Source organism: Copidosoma floridanum, unplaced genomic scaffold, assembly GCF_036245765.1.
Source record: "Copidosoma floridanum isolate Cflo_tuat_1 unplaced genomic scaffold, Cflo_Japanese_pri ptg000033l, whole genome shotgun sequence".
NCBI classification, from domain to species: Eukaryota; Metazoa; Arthropoda; class Insecta; order Hymenoptera; family Encyrtidae; genus Copidosoma; species Copidosoma floridanum.
The window spans coordinates 344,764-359,921 of record NW_028321910.1 but is presented as its reverse complement, the minus strand read 5'-3'; the positions used below and the strand labels follow the sequence as shown (position 1 = coordinate 359,921).

General features: G+C 35.3%; 1 protein-coding gene across 1 annotated transcript in view; it reads right to left on the bottom strand.

The window, feature by feature from the left end:
• LOC106637018 (brefeldin A-inhibited guanine nucleotide-exchange protein 3) overlaps nt 1-15,158 on the bottom strand; it is a 275,219-nt gene that overhangs the window by 219,007 nt on the left and 41,054 nt on the right. The window contains exon 2 of the mRNA XM_089597548.1: nt 2,181-2,314. Within this exon, the coding sequence (XP_089453674.1) occupies nt 2,181-2,314 (134 nt within the window). The remainder of the gene's footprint in view (nt 1-2,180; nt 2,315-15,158) is intronic.

Genomic DNA, 15,158 nt, shown 5'->3' with positions numbered 1-15,158 from the left:
TCTAGTCTGATTGAGAAAGAAGAGTTGATTGACTTTTACAACAAATTGTGAACTTATTAAACTCTCGTTACAGTACATAATAATCGATTTAGGATAGACAATCGAGAAAAATTAATTAATAGTTTCCGAGACTTACACACGTAATTAAATTAGTTTTGCATAATCGTTCAAAACACTTTCGTTATTTTCATTCTAGAAATTTTTAAACGGTTACTCAGAGTCTGAAACTTGTATGTCGTTAGTAGTGCTTTTAAAGGTGCTTGCAGTGCACTTGAAAAATCTGGTGGTAAAAAGTATGTTTTCACGCATCTTACGCCATCCTACTACAATTAATGGAGCTTTACCTCTGATTTCCTTGTTTGCTGGTTTCAGAGATTTCAGTGCTGCAGTCAATGGAATATCTAGAATTATGGAGAGCATAAATGCTGCTAATTCAGTCAAAAGCAGCTATCACAGAGTCAGAGACATGATTAAACCACGGAAGCTGTTGCTTTTAGAAAAAATCTTTATCTTAAACTGCATTCAACTGGATTAGGAGTCTACTTAAAGCCTTACGCTGGAAAATAAAAAAAAATAAAAAATTGAAAAGAAACTAAACGAAAAGTTCAAAGGAACAAAATTACCTAATCAAGCTCTGTTTAACATAAATTTTATGAAATATTTAAAAATCTTAGAAATTTACTATTTTTGTGCGGTATATATAAGAAACAATTTACCTGCTGTATGGTGCACCAGATCAATGGTGTTCAGAACTGCTATAATAAACAGTGGATGGCTTATCGGAAACGTAGTAATAATTATATATACTTTGACAGTTTCAGAGATCTGCAGCCACCTACTAACATAATTTTGTAACTAAAAGTTAATCAGGTGGAATATAATCATGAGCGTTATCAAAAATTTAACTCCTACAACTGTAGTCATTTGAGTTTAAAATTTTTTTCAAAACAAATACAACTTTCTTACATAGAGAGAAACTGCTTAGTAAAATTTTGATATTCATGGAAGAAACATTAACACTCAGTCTTTCTGATACTTCTTCTATTTTAGAAATGCAGTACTTTTAACCGATTTAATTGTCACGAAAACACATGTTCTTGGTTTAGTACAGCTTTTGCTATTTAACTCAATCCCAAATATCGATGAAAATTATCATTAACTTTATGCTGGCAAACAAGTTATTGTATTACCAATAGATAGTTATGAGATTAAAAATATTAAATCATTTTTAATTGAGGTATGCAATCTTGCAACATCATTCTTGATATTAAGCTGAACAATAATACGCACTTCATTACTCGGTCAACAACGAGCTCACAAACCGTCGAGACGTCAGAGAAAAAAGTCCATCAAAGCATAGAAACATTTAACACGCGAAACACTAACTCATTGAAACATACCATCGTGGTGCACGTAACCTCAAGCAGCGCACGCAGAAGAAGTGCGAGAAAGCCGCAGGTCCTGCTCGCCCATTGGCTGCAGAAGAGGCTACTTCGCCCGAAACGAAGGGTCCGCTCACCACGGAGAGGAATTGGGCCAAAATCTAGCCCAGATGGGTTAAAATTGTGATATCTACTCACTATTTTGGGAAATCACGTAAAAATCTTAATAATTGTGAAAAAAATCATCTCAATTAAAAGGTTCATAAGTTTTAGTACAACTCCTTTTTTTTTTTATTTTTTTTTTATGTAACCTATAATAAACAAAACAAATGATTTTCATGAGAGAAACAAAAAGTGTGCAATGTATTTCCTTTGGCTTGTCCTTTCCTTGCTATCAAGGTCCACAGCAGACGCAGAGTAAAAACCAGCTAACACCTTATCTTTTACAATTTAGGCACACATTTTCAATATAAATTTCCACAAAAAACCGAAGTCAATTAGAGCAAGCTCTACCTTAGCCCCCCCCCTTGGCACAAATGAAATATCGGTTAAATACCAACGCAACGATATGCGTTTTTTGTAGCTCTGTATCACATACGTGATTTTATAACATATTAAATGATTTCCTGCTTCTGAGTTCAAGATATTCTTGGCCCTCTCATCTATTCATTTTCATCACCGTTGAATCTATCTGAGTGACGAGTTTTATCGTGATAGTCGATTCATAGGTATTTTTGCAGTGGGCTCTTTGACTATCTAATAAGCATACATTTAACTACAAATATACACGGCACTTACGTGTAAACCAGAGAGGCCGAACGCGACGAACTTGCTACGCTTGGTTTCAAAAGCGAGCTGAATTGCTCGCAGGCACTTGGTACGCAACTCGTGCGGTGCATCACGGATCAACCCTTGTTGTTTCTCTAGGAATTCTGAAAAGAACAAATAAACATACAATTGACATTATAAAAGCAGCTTGGTCCCCTTAAATTTATGCTTTTCGTTAAAAATTATAGAAATTGTTATTTTAGGGTCTTTTTCGCATATGTGAGAGTTGTGCATACACAAAATATAAGTAAGATGCGCGTGACAAAACTCTTTGAAATTCAAAATTTCTTGTGCTTGTAGGTAACATAGTTTTCTTTTATTTATTTACTTCTTAAGTTATGCTGCCATGGGTGCGCATTATGTAAATCAACGATTATAATTATTGGTTATGAAATCAAAGATTGTTTCATTTTGACCATAAAAGATATACATATAACGAAAGTTACTTTTAATTTCAATTTCTAAAATAAAAAATGCACGTTACAATACTCAAAATTAAATGAAATTCAAATATGTACAGACAAGAGTATGTTTTTCGTTGCATGCCAAATCTAATCGCGAAATTTCAGAATGCCAGTCAATTGTAAAATTGTTAATTTGAAATTTCGATCGTATATAAAAAGTGTTACAGGCATGGAATCGACATCTGAGTTTTCGAAATCGGTGAGGAATAACAATGTTTTTAATATCTTAAGAATTTGATTTTCTATTTACAAAAAAAAATTTTATCTTAAAACCGTAAAAAAAATAACTTGTTTTCTCTTCTTTTAAACTTATTAAGTTCTTTTTTCTTGTTTAATTATCTTTATTGAAGCCAAAGTTAAAGCAGACACTTTAGAGTGTTATTCTACCTTTTTTCTCTAAATTTTAAGCCAAATGTTGTATTGTTATAAAAAAGCACCACCGTCTAATGCTCCAGCACTTTTACTGTTACATCGAAGTGTTTTACAAAGTTTTTACATTTAACCTTTTTGTTTTTTAATTTCTTTTTAATAATAAATAGTACTTGAATTATTATCAATAAATACAATTAAAAACTTTTTACTGATCAAAAAAGTAAGCAAGTGCAATAAATCTGAGAAACAACACCAGTGGCTTTATCACGATATGCGATATCCCACAGAGCCATACAGTTTTGAAAAGTCAATGCAATGCATTTAATATAAAATAGATTAGGTTGATATCATTTGACGTTGACTTTGAGTTGTATCACATAGCATGATAAGGCCCGGGACAGGTAATCGTAAAAGAAGTTGCGCTTCTTTTCACAAGCAAGGATGGCAGGCACAAATTACATCCAAAATTCAAAAAACCTTTGGCTCATATGCTTTCTTTCCTCTTTACGAATAGCTCAGAAAAGATTTGCCTTAATACAAAAAAAAGCATAACTACTACGTATATGAGCTATTGTATCAACGTTTTTTTTAATTTAGAATCAAAGGATGAACTCATCAACTTTCTTAAGTAAATGCACCATAAATGGACTTATGGCTGTTTCAGCCCTGAGAGTACACGTATGGGGATGCCTTATGTGTATGTGTGAGTGCACGAAAGCGTTGAGGGACTAACTAGATTGGGGAATGTGCAAAACGTCGGTTTGGTGATGGACGCGCGCCAGCTGCGGTGGCGTTTAGCAGTTGTCCGGGAGTAGGGACTTACTTGAGAGAGCTTGGATCAAAAGGCTCGGGAGAGCAGTCTCAAGTAGTTGCCTGAAAGGGACCACCCAAGGCCCCACTGGAAACGGTTTGGAGTGGAATTTCCTTCAGCGGGAGTGTTCGTTTTGCCTGCCCTCGGAGAAACACGGACGTAGCGTACTGTATCACTCCGTGTTACTGCACAGTCGAAAAATAGTAAGTTAATACCTTTGAGTGCTGGTATCGTCTTCTCATCAATTTATTTGATTCGTTAAGATGAAGGATGCAATGTTCCTAGTTGCTTAATTTATTCAACCAAGTGGTAGTTCTGAATCGGCGACCGATAGCAAATGAGTGGTATTTTATCGACTCTTAAGTTTTTTCCTGGTGCATGGTGGTTGGGCTTTTAGAGGAAGTTTTCCGGCGTTTCCTAGCATCTTTTGTCTTTTCGGGTCGCACTTTCCACTTAATTTCAATTTGGTGCAGTCGTAGTTGTTGCGCTTCTTATTCAAGGGTTAGTGGCAAGCATTGATTTCACCTTGTAAAATCATTTAGTTGGTGGATAAAAATCCCCCGCTGTTTAGTTCACCAAGGGTGATCTACCGACAGCCCAGGGTTTTCATCGTTGTGAGTTTTTTCGTCTGATGGATTTTAATTTCTAATACAACATTCTCGTACTGTGGTACACGCAGTGGTACTTCCTGTACGAGTACGATACATCTGTGTCTTTCTAAATTTTATTTTCTAAACTTTTGTATAATGATTTTGCTTTAATCTATGGTTGTTTTAAATTGTATGATTATTTTTTATTATTTCCCATTGTGAATCTAAAATTCCGAATTTTCCAATGTAAATATCGTTACATTGTTGGTTTTCATTATAGAGTAGTTTGTAAGCTTAGTCAGTAAGGAAAACAACTTCATGCAGCGAAGGTTAAAGAGTTGGATCGCTGATATTTAGGGAGAATTCCATTAAACTTCTTATGCGTTGAGTGTTAATTTCTTAACAGGCATTTTCTTTTAATTCAATGCGATTTAAATATTTGATATCACTTTGTTTAATCCAATGTTTGATTTCTTTTTTTTTTAATTTGTGTAAGATTCTATTTCATAAATTTACAATAATTTCAAAAAATTATTGTTTCTACAACTTTCTCATTCAGTGTTAGAACACATAAAGTTTTTTATATCATTCATTTTTATTTAAATCATAAAAAAATGATTGAGCTAGTAGAATAACTAGTTCTAGTGATTACTGTTTGGCCTTTGATTTTCTAACAAGATTCATGTTTTCTTTAGACAATAAGAATAGCATCTGTTACACATCTGACAAGTCACGAGATCTTCTCAAGGTCACGAGTCTAAGATTGCTCACTCTCTCCCTCTCCGTGTCTCTCTCTCTCTCGCAGTGGGCGCCACTCTACTATCTACCGTTCTGTCTCTCTTTTTCTCTCCCTCTCTTTCCATTGGGTGTTAGGCAGATCGATTGGCTGGACGTTTTTAAGGCAACCATTTATCGTTTGTATTTGAAAAAACAAAGCGACGTATCACCATGCACGTAGGGACTCACAAGATATTTTTGTAATAGTATCAGGTGCTTATGAATATGAATATGATTGTGATTATTTGGATTTGGCTGTATTGAAGGTATTATTGTCACCATTAATTTTTTTTTGTATGAGCCTGCAGGTATAGCGTTAGTATGAATAAAATTGAACGTGTTTAAATGCAAATATAGGTATAGTTACGTTAAACCGTTAGCCACGTAAAACCTAAATTTGTAAAATCCTGTAAAAATTGTAATAGTTTCTTAAAGTTATATATATTATAAAAATTCTAAAATCCTTGTACATCAGTAGTTTCCATTCAAGTCTAACACTCTCGGCATAATAAATTAACTTACAAATCAAATCAAATCTCTCTCGCATGTACACCACGAGCTCCCTTCCTCCCATGCTGCTACTAATATTATAGGTAAGTATGTTTCTACGCAACGACTAAGCCGATGCTTCTGCTCAAGCTGAGGTACAGGTAGGTATAGAGAAAAGAGTAAGAAAGAGAAAAACAACAGCTGTACGTATACTAGAGGTAAAGTATGCGTTGTGACGTGGCAAATTCTAAATACATCCAAACACGTCAGAGAATCCTTGTCACCGACAAAAAATGGCGAGAGTCTCGTAGGTAGCTCTCTTCCTCCCTCTCCTGCATGTGGCTTGCTGTAACTTACAATCTCGGTGTAAGGTCTGAAGGCCACAGCATTAAGAATAACTATAAAGCTCAGTCTGACTCTTCTTCCGTACTTCCTACCCTGCAGATCTGTGTGTACGATGTTGAAAATATGAATCCGTCAACGGCAACTATCAGTGTGTGAGTATCCCGGGAGCAAACGTAATAATGGTGGCCAGTCTGTAGTGCTGATGGCTAGCTGGATAATAGTTCGTGGTGGGCAGCATATCATACGGTGCGCCTGCGTGGCGAGACAAGGGCAGACACTTGAGCTCGCTGCAAGGCTAGCGCTGGAGCAGTGCAGTGCGGTATCAGCAAACTCTTGCCTACCGAGTTACTGTAGAGCCGTAAAGCCGAGATCCCAGTGCCACACACACTAGCAAGTCCTCATATGGCCTCCCTAGCTCCCCCGTACCCTTGACACGAATAGCATCGCGGAGAGTATCAACAAGATCGTCACTGGAGGTATCCTGGTAAGTGAACATATCTAGTATTAGTGCTGTATGTTGTAGTATGTTGAAGTAGTCATCCCTTTTACCCGGCCTTAATGTTTAAGAGTCAACCTGAGTCCCCTATCGCAAGTTAATAAGTACACAAAATGCGAAGTATAACGAATCAAAAATATCACAGAACGAAGATACAAGAAAAAAACAGATGATTAGAAAAACAAGACTCTTATTATTTTCAGAACCATTACGGTTTTTGTATGAATCTGTGTAACATATATTTTTGCACTTAATAAATAATTATTTTCTATAAATGGAATTATTTTTGGCCTGCCTGGCTTCCCTTTTGAGATACGACTGTTTTCCTAACGTTAAGAGGTTACGTTGTAACAAAAATTCTTCGAAGATTTCGTCAACATCCGTATAAATGTTCCAAACATGCCGTATTGAATAAAAAATTTTTTTGACTTGTTTTTTTCAAGATACAGTCGAAAAATAAGAAAATTAAGGTTATATTAGTTCATAGTCTAACCCTTTTCTATTTGAGCGCCTCGATCACGTGGTTCTTCTGTAGGAAACGCGTAAAAATTGTTATTTTAGCCAATTTTTCCTTCCCTTTTGAGATACAGCGTTTTTTCTTGTTTTCAAAAGTTAGACCGTATTATACATATTGAATATTCTACGCACATGTGTACATATCAAAGGAAAACGGTTTTTAATTTATTTTTTGAAGACTTTGAAGAGATCAAGTGATGTTTAGTGTCAGACATTATATACCTGATAGTACCCTAGCCGTAACAGAGGCCTAGCTTAGCTCGTATTACAGCTACGTTACGATTCTCACCATGCAGCAGTAGGCTCTGACTCACCGAAATTCCCGCACCATGTACCGAGTCATGCAGCATGTATATATGTATAAAATAAACATACGTTGTGACACGTTAGCCGGGAATTGAGACTAACGTGTGTGTTTTGAATATTTTTATTTACTATGGTGCTTTTACGTTAATGATATTCAAAAAAGGATTGGGTTGTTTAAAGTCTTGTGTGGTGTTAACCACAGCAATCTGTAGTATCGTGTAGTTAACGATATGGAATAGAACTTTTTTAATTTTGATACAAACACTGACTATTACACTTTTACTTTAGGTCACAACCACGTAGCAGCTACAGTTAATACCACTCAAGCTGAGCAAATATTTTAAGACAACATTCTTATGTTAACTACGTATATTTTCTTATTATACTACCAGCCACTCAAATTACAATACAGACACAATACATTACAAAGGCGACGGCCTCAGCATCGTGGCTTGCTGTGATATTTTTGATCCATTATTCTTGGCGTTTTGTGTACTTATTAACACACGATAGGGGACTCGGGTTGACTCTTAAGCATTAAGGCCGGGTAACGAGGGATAACTACTTTAATATACTACAACACACAGCACTAATACTAGATATGTTCACTTACCAGGATATCTCCACTAAGGATGACGATCTTGTTGGTACTCTCGGCGATGCTTTTCTTGTCGAGGGCACGGGGGAGCTCGGGAGGCCATGTGAGAAGTGAGGACTTGCTGGTGTGTGTGGCACTGGGATCTCAGCCTTATGACTTAATGGTAACTTAGTCTCAAGCATAGGACTAATTAAATACTGGGTCGTTAGTCAGCATCCAGGATTCCCAGCCTCCCAACGAACAACTACGCTTGGGACATCTGCCAGTGAATGGCTCTCTTGATTTAATTGTGGCCAGCCATATATTGTCATCAAGTACACGAATCGTTGTCCGATATATTTATGAAAATATATTTGCTAGCAAGGTATTTTAACGTTAGATGGCCCTTAAAAGAATCAACCAGAATGAAGGGTACCGCTTTACGTTCTCACTTATTTTACTGAAATTCTTAATAAATTTTAACAGTATGTGAATAATTATTAACAATTATAGTAATGTTCGTTACATAATTTTTTAAATTTTTTTAGAGTACAGATCAAACTATTTAAAAAAAAAAATTAAATGTCAATGCGAATCCATCGATATATTAGAATTTCTATGTGAATTACAAAGAAAATAAATAAAAAATACAACTGATAAATAACACTGTATATTGTAAAAATATATAAAGTATTTTTCTGAAATTTTTTTTTTCTTTATTTTAAATAACTATATTTCGTTAACTTTTACTATAAACCGTTTTTAAAAAAAAAAATTATTTTTATTCAAGACCTTTCGCCTTCTTCTTCGAATGATATGTGAAGAATTATAATGGGCTTACATAAACGGGGTTGACGCGTTAAGCACGCGGGGGCAGAGCCTCACTCGTATGTGCATATATATATATATATATATATATACACTACTGTATTATAAGTTGTTTGTGTAAGACATTTCATACAAACCCCAATCCAACCCCTACCACCCCCTCCAAAATAAAATTAGGTAAAATTCAGTTACCCTTGTTACCTCTGTGGACCCATACACATGCATATTTACATATAATGGTAAATTTTAAAATTGATCTCGTTGGTAAACTACGATGAGACATAAGCTTAAAAATTTAACCAATATATATGAATATGTTAGTGGAAATTATTGCTAGTAGCATATGTATGTAACATAGTATATGTACACGGACTTCGTTCCCGTTATTCTGGCTTATATTATTTTTTGTCATGGTACCCATTCCCTCCATAAACCTTATACATACTCGAATACTTACGTTTCGTACTAATATATAAAGCAAAGTTACTAAAACCTTTGAAATTGATAACCTTGAAAACTACTCAACCGGTCTTGCTGAAATTTTACATACTGATTCTTAACACTTCCTAGATGGATTTCATAGTTTTTATCTAGAAGAAATTAGTAAGAACAGCAATACTTAAGCTCAAAGAATTGTAAAAATAGGTTAGCTTTTCACTTCATTTCAGTAGGATTTGCTGGCTGACATAAAAGTATAATCGAAGCTACCTGCAATATAATTAAGTAAGTCTAGTTACTATATTCCTGAGCAAAGTACCAAATACATAGTCGGTTATCGGCAGTGCATAAAGCATACAGCTGGGCGTCGTGAAGTTGGGTATCCCAGCTATCAACAACACTCTTCCTTAATGGACAAGCGACTTACGTCAAACTCTATCCCAACTCACCAAGATTGACAAGTGCCACTAATAAAAAGGTGTTCCAAATGCTAATGTCTTCAGCAAAATACCAGGAGACGTGTCTAGTCAAAGCACAATCTGCTCTAGCATTTTGGAGTTTCATAGTCATTCTTCCGATTGTTTTAGGGCTATCAGAGCAAGTTTTGCTACAACAGCAAGCCAAGGAAAACACCCTAAGGAGTTTGGGCAGCCAAAACAGCCTCTGTCTCAGTGGTCATAAGTCCTATGCTTACGTATTAAAAATGCAACCTAACCTACATACATAGTAGTAAAAAATATATGGTGATCAACTAAAGGGTCTTTTATGTTACACAAAGACTCAAAAAGGAAAGATGAAGCTACCCACATCCATCTCTTTATCATCAAGATGATAATAAAAAATAGTTGAAGTTTTACCATTGGCAATTTTCCGGGCCATTATAAGTATTTACGTTCCCTACTTAACCATAAATCTCATCAGTAGTTTGAAGAGCCACGTAAGGTTAAACTACTTCGACAACAAATACACTTTTACTACCATTTCTGGCAACAATTCGTTGACTAGTAGACTACAGAAATCTGGCCACTCTTAAGCCAAGTCAATCATTTACGGGCAGATGTTACAAGTGGAGTTGTCCGTCGCAAGGATAGGAATCCCGGCAACCTAGGACCCTCTTAACTCTAAGAATTCAACTAGGAAGCACCGATCCTCTCCAAGATTTGTACTGGGCGAACCTAACAGCTATGAAGAAAAATAAACTTTAGAAAATGGGACAGTCTTCAACGGGCAAGCATCACGAACCAATCTCCTTACCTTAGAACACCAAAACGACTGAGCTCTGCAAAAAAAGAAGATACCTTAGACACCAACGTCCCTGGCGTAACACCAGGAGACGTTGGAAAAGAGCTCTACAGCTAGCTCCTATGGTTCAGACGTTGTAGTTTTTCTCCCGATCAGTCTGGTGCTACAATAACAAGCCAGAGAAGATCACGGTATGGTTTACAGGCAGTCACGTTTGCTGGAAACTTTAGTCAAGAAAGAGTTTACTTGAGAAGCTCACTAGTTTTTTTAAGGCCTTTTGACATCAAACTAACTTGCTAACAAATATATTACAACTTGACAAATTTGACAAAAAACAGCCTTCAGGGCCCATGAAAGTCTTAACCATGCCAAAATTCGCAAGATGGCAAATTGGAAAAAAAACTTTAAATGCATCTAATGTATATAATTTAAGGCGTCAAGAAACTGACACAGAACATTAATGGAGATTGAAGCAGCTGTATCAAAATCGACAAATAAAAAATTTGTTAAGTGAGAAATCAGTTTTTTATTATAACACTCACAGTATTCACTGAAATTTCTCTGGTTTTAAAGTAGGTAGATTATGTATTTGTATTGTTGTGGCGATAAAAAAATGTAAAGATTCAGCTCCAGTACTTTGTTGCTCTGGTAACAATGTTGTGAGATAAGAGAAAGAATTTTTTAAATAATATATTTTTTGTCATTTTTAAATCTTTACAGCCTTAAAAAAAAGGCCCTATTCGTAGATTATACGGGAGAAACTGTAAATTAATGGCTTTTAAGGGCCAACGATTATTTTGTAGCATAAAGAACGCACGGTATTTTTCAGCATAATTATATTTTTTTTAATTTTTACAGCTTCTTATTTGACCAAATAAGCTGTATGTATTCCGAATAAACATATTTTTAATAAGAAGATTTTTGTTCTGAGAAGTGTCAAGAATAGATGTAAAATTTTTAACTGAAAACGTTTCCGATTACATATCAACACACAACGGTTTTCTATTTAGTGAGTCTCGGACAAAGCCGAGACGGGGGGCTGCTAGTAAATAAATGCTTTCATATATTTTTTGACATCACACAAGATGCAAATAAATAGACCTTATACTTACGAATAATTAACAATTGCTTAATTTATATAACTAAGAGTAAGATCATAAGTAAATGCACATTATTTCTATGTCAACAAATATGTAAGTATAAAGTCTTTGGTGCGCTAAGCTTTATTTTGGTAATATTGGTGGTAAACTATGTGAAAAATTTTAATTTTTCATTTATTTTTTTATAACCATATACTATTACAAAAATTTATTTAAATAACACTTCGTTATGCAATTAAATAAACTGTTCAAGTTTTGCTTTATTAAGTAGGCTTATTGTCATGAATCAACTTAGAGAACCTGTCAAGTAATTTAATTGATATTTATTGTACTGTTCGATGTATACACGTTGATAAAAAAGTTTTCTTGTTATTTGTATTTCAAGTAGAATATAACAAAGTTATAATAGCATTCTCTTATAGAGGTAAAGAAATTAAAAAACACGTACGTAAAGTTTGAAGCAGTAGGTTTATTTAAAAACTGTTTGCTACTTCCCGTCGAAATTTCAGAATTCTTCATACCAAGTTTACCATTAAATTCCAGAGAAGAACGTAATCAAACAAGTCTCCTTTACTATGAGAAAATCTTAGGATGTAAAAAAGATATAAAAATGGGAGATACGTGCAAACAGTTTTTTATTACTGTAAGTGTTTCCGTGTTTGGATGTATCTCCCATTTTTGTGTCTTTTTAATTTTCAAGAGTTCTTACCCTCTTCATGAAATTTTTATAGGGACAAGTAAGTATTTTTCAAATAAACCTACTGCTTCAAGCTTTAAATACATGTTTTTATCTCTTTAATCGTCAAATGAGGAGACAATTTCAATAATTTTAATAATTTTCATTTCTCAATTTTACCATATTTTACTTGAAATATAAATTTAAAAAAAACTTTCATATACACATGCATACATCCAACAGCAAAATAAATGTTAATCAAATCACTTGACTTTTGTGTAAGTTGACTTATAACAGTAAGCTTTCCTAATAGAGCAATATTTTAACGCCTAATATTATTGTATCGTTAAGTATTATTTAAATTTATGTACGTACAAGTATCATGTCATACAATGACAAATGAAAAATGAAAATTTCTACATAGTTTATCACCAATTTTACCAGAAAAAAGCTAAGCACATGAAAAAATTCATACTTACAAATAAAGTAAAACAAGATTCGTATATATTAACTTGTGATCTTACTTTTAGTTATATAAGTAAATAAATTGTTGATTTTTTAGCTGTATTAACTCCATCTATTTGCATTCGGGGTAGTATGAAAAAATGTGTATGAATTTGTGTGGGCCGGTAAGGTATCTTGTGTATATGTCACCAGCGAATAATGTCTACTAATACTTATGCATGTGTCTATTAGTTCTCTTCAAAGATTATGTCTTATCCTTGTTTGTTAATAAAATAATTTGTATATGTGTATGTTTGTGGAGGTAGGTGCTGGGATCTGTGGAAGTTAGTAGAAAGTCAGTAAGATTCCACAAAAATGGTGTAAGAGCAGTGAGGGTATGTATGGGAGGGCGATAGAAAATTTAAAAAAATTCTGTTGGTAGTGGGAGGTACGAAAAAGGCACTGGGGTGCTGTGGGATTGGTGGGCAGTTTGGACAGAAAGTCAGCTAAGCCAAAATAACGGAGAAAACTGCTGAATTTAATTTTATTGTATGGAGAGCTGTGTGGAGCTACACTACTATCTACACTAGTAGTGAGGCGTCGGAAGCTGCACCAACGACTGTCACCACCTTGAGTAGCCCAATCTGTTGGCAGATGCTTGATCTTTGACATCAGTAGGTAATCTATAAGGATTCTAATCTAGTTAGGATTTTAATCCAGTAAATATTATAATCCACTACGTAAGTAAGTCTCCTCACTGAATTATCCGCCTTATTGGATAAGAATCCTTGTAGGAATTTTTTCGGTCTGGTGGCCGCTCATGCCAATGAGTAGAAAGTCCCATGACCCTAGTACTTTCACTTTTTATTGGGCATATTACTGCGCAGTAGCAGCAAACAGCAAATAGGTGTTGTTGGGGCACAGCAGTTTCGCTGCTAAACTTGCTACTCTCGGGTGTTGTGATCATACTGCCATCAAGTGTGAGTATTGTATTTCTGCTGGTGCCGTCTGCATCACTCTCGGATATAGTTGACGTCACCCTCAATTGCTGATGTTGCTCTAGTCGAACATGTCGTGTTAACCTTAAGTGCGATCATCATCTTCCAGTAAGTATAAGTGGCTGCTGCTCTAGTTGAGAACGTCGTCGTGGTAATATCAAGTGTTCGAATCGTCCTCAAGTACATGTGATTGTATTAATTTTTGTGCAGAGTTATAAAATAATAAACGTAATGCATACATTTATTTCGTGACGTTCGTAGAATGTGCCATCAGCCCTGCTCTTGATTTCTGCTGCTGCTGTTGGCGTTATTGCTGCTGCTGCTGCTCCACCCGAACACGTCGTTAAGGAGATATCAAGTGCGAGCATCATCCTCGAGTACGTGTACTTTTTTTTTTTTTTTTTTTCTTTTTTTTTTTCAATATAGAGTTATAATAAACGTAATGCATACGTTTATTTCGTAATGTGCGTAGACTGTGTCACCAGCGCTGCTGTCGTCGACCTTGATTACTGCTAATAAACCTAATGTAAACGTTTATTCTCTCTCTCTCTCTATCTGCTGATGATGATTCAGTGACGACATGGTTTTCTCTCTGCTGAAGCCAATGACGCTGCTCTCTGCTCTCAGTGACGACGTGGTGCTCTTTCTAGTGTCGGCGATGATGACGTGGTGCTTTTTCTACTGCAGCCAACAACGCTAATCTCTGATCTCAATGATGACGTAGTGCTCTCTCCATTGCAGCCAACGACGCGACTCTTTACTCTCGACAAAAACTTGGTGCTCTTTCTGTTTCTAACGATGATTACTTGTTTTACAGCAGCAGATCTCATTAATTGGCTTTATGGTTTATGTTTGCATTACTTTTTTGCTAATATGTTCGTTAATTTTAGTTATGAATTATCTATCAGCAGCTTGTATTGTTACTATTTATGCTGCTTTTATCATCAACAAAACGACAACGTCTACCATTCAGAACTTTTTGGATGAGTTCTGCCGTTCTCTACAAGCTAAAAATGAGAGTATCAAGATAGAGTTAAAGAAGAAATAATTAAATATAAGAATTTATCTATGACACAATAAGAACATTATGAGAAATGTTTAGAACAATACATTATCTTTAACGGGTGGTATGCATCAGATCAAACAGGTGTGTAAAAATTTTTTTTTTCAAAATTTTTTCATATCTTATTTTTTTGCATTATTCTGCAGACTTAACTTCATTTGTGATTTTAAATTCCTTTTCATGTTCAACTTCTACTTAACAAGACCAGAAAGTTGAGGAGACGGTGTGCGCGAATGCACTGCCGCTAATAAGATTCAGGACGACGATGTTATGGTGTGCACAAACGCACTGCCGCTTACCAGAATCAGGAAGCCAAGGAGACAGCCATTTGGCTCAGCGCACTAGGTCGTGTAGCAGCCGGGACCGGAAGTTGCAATGGCGGTGGTTCGTCGTTATCGTCAACTGTGGGCGATCAT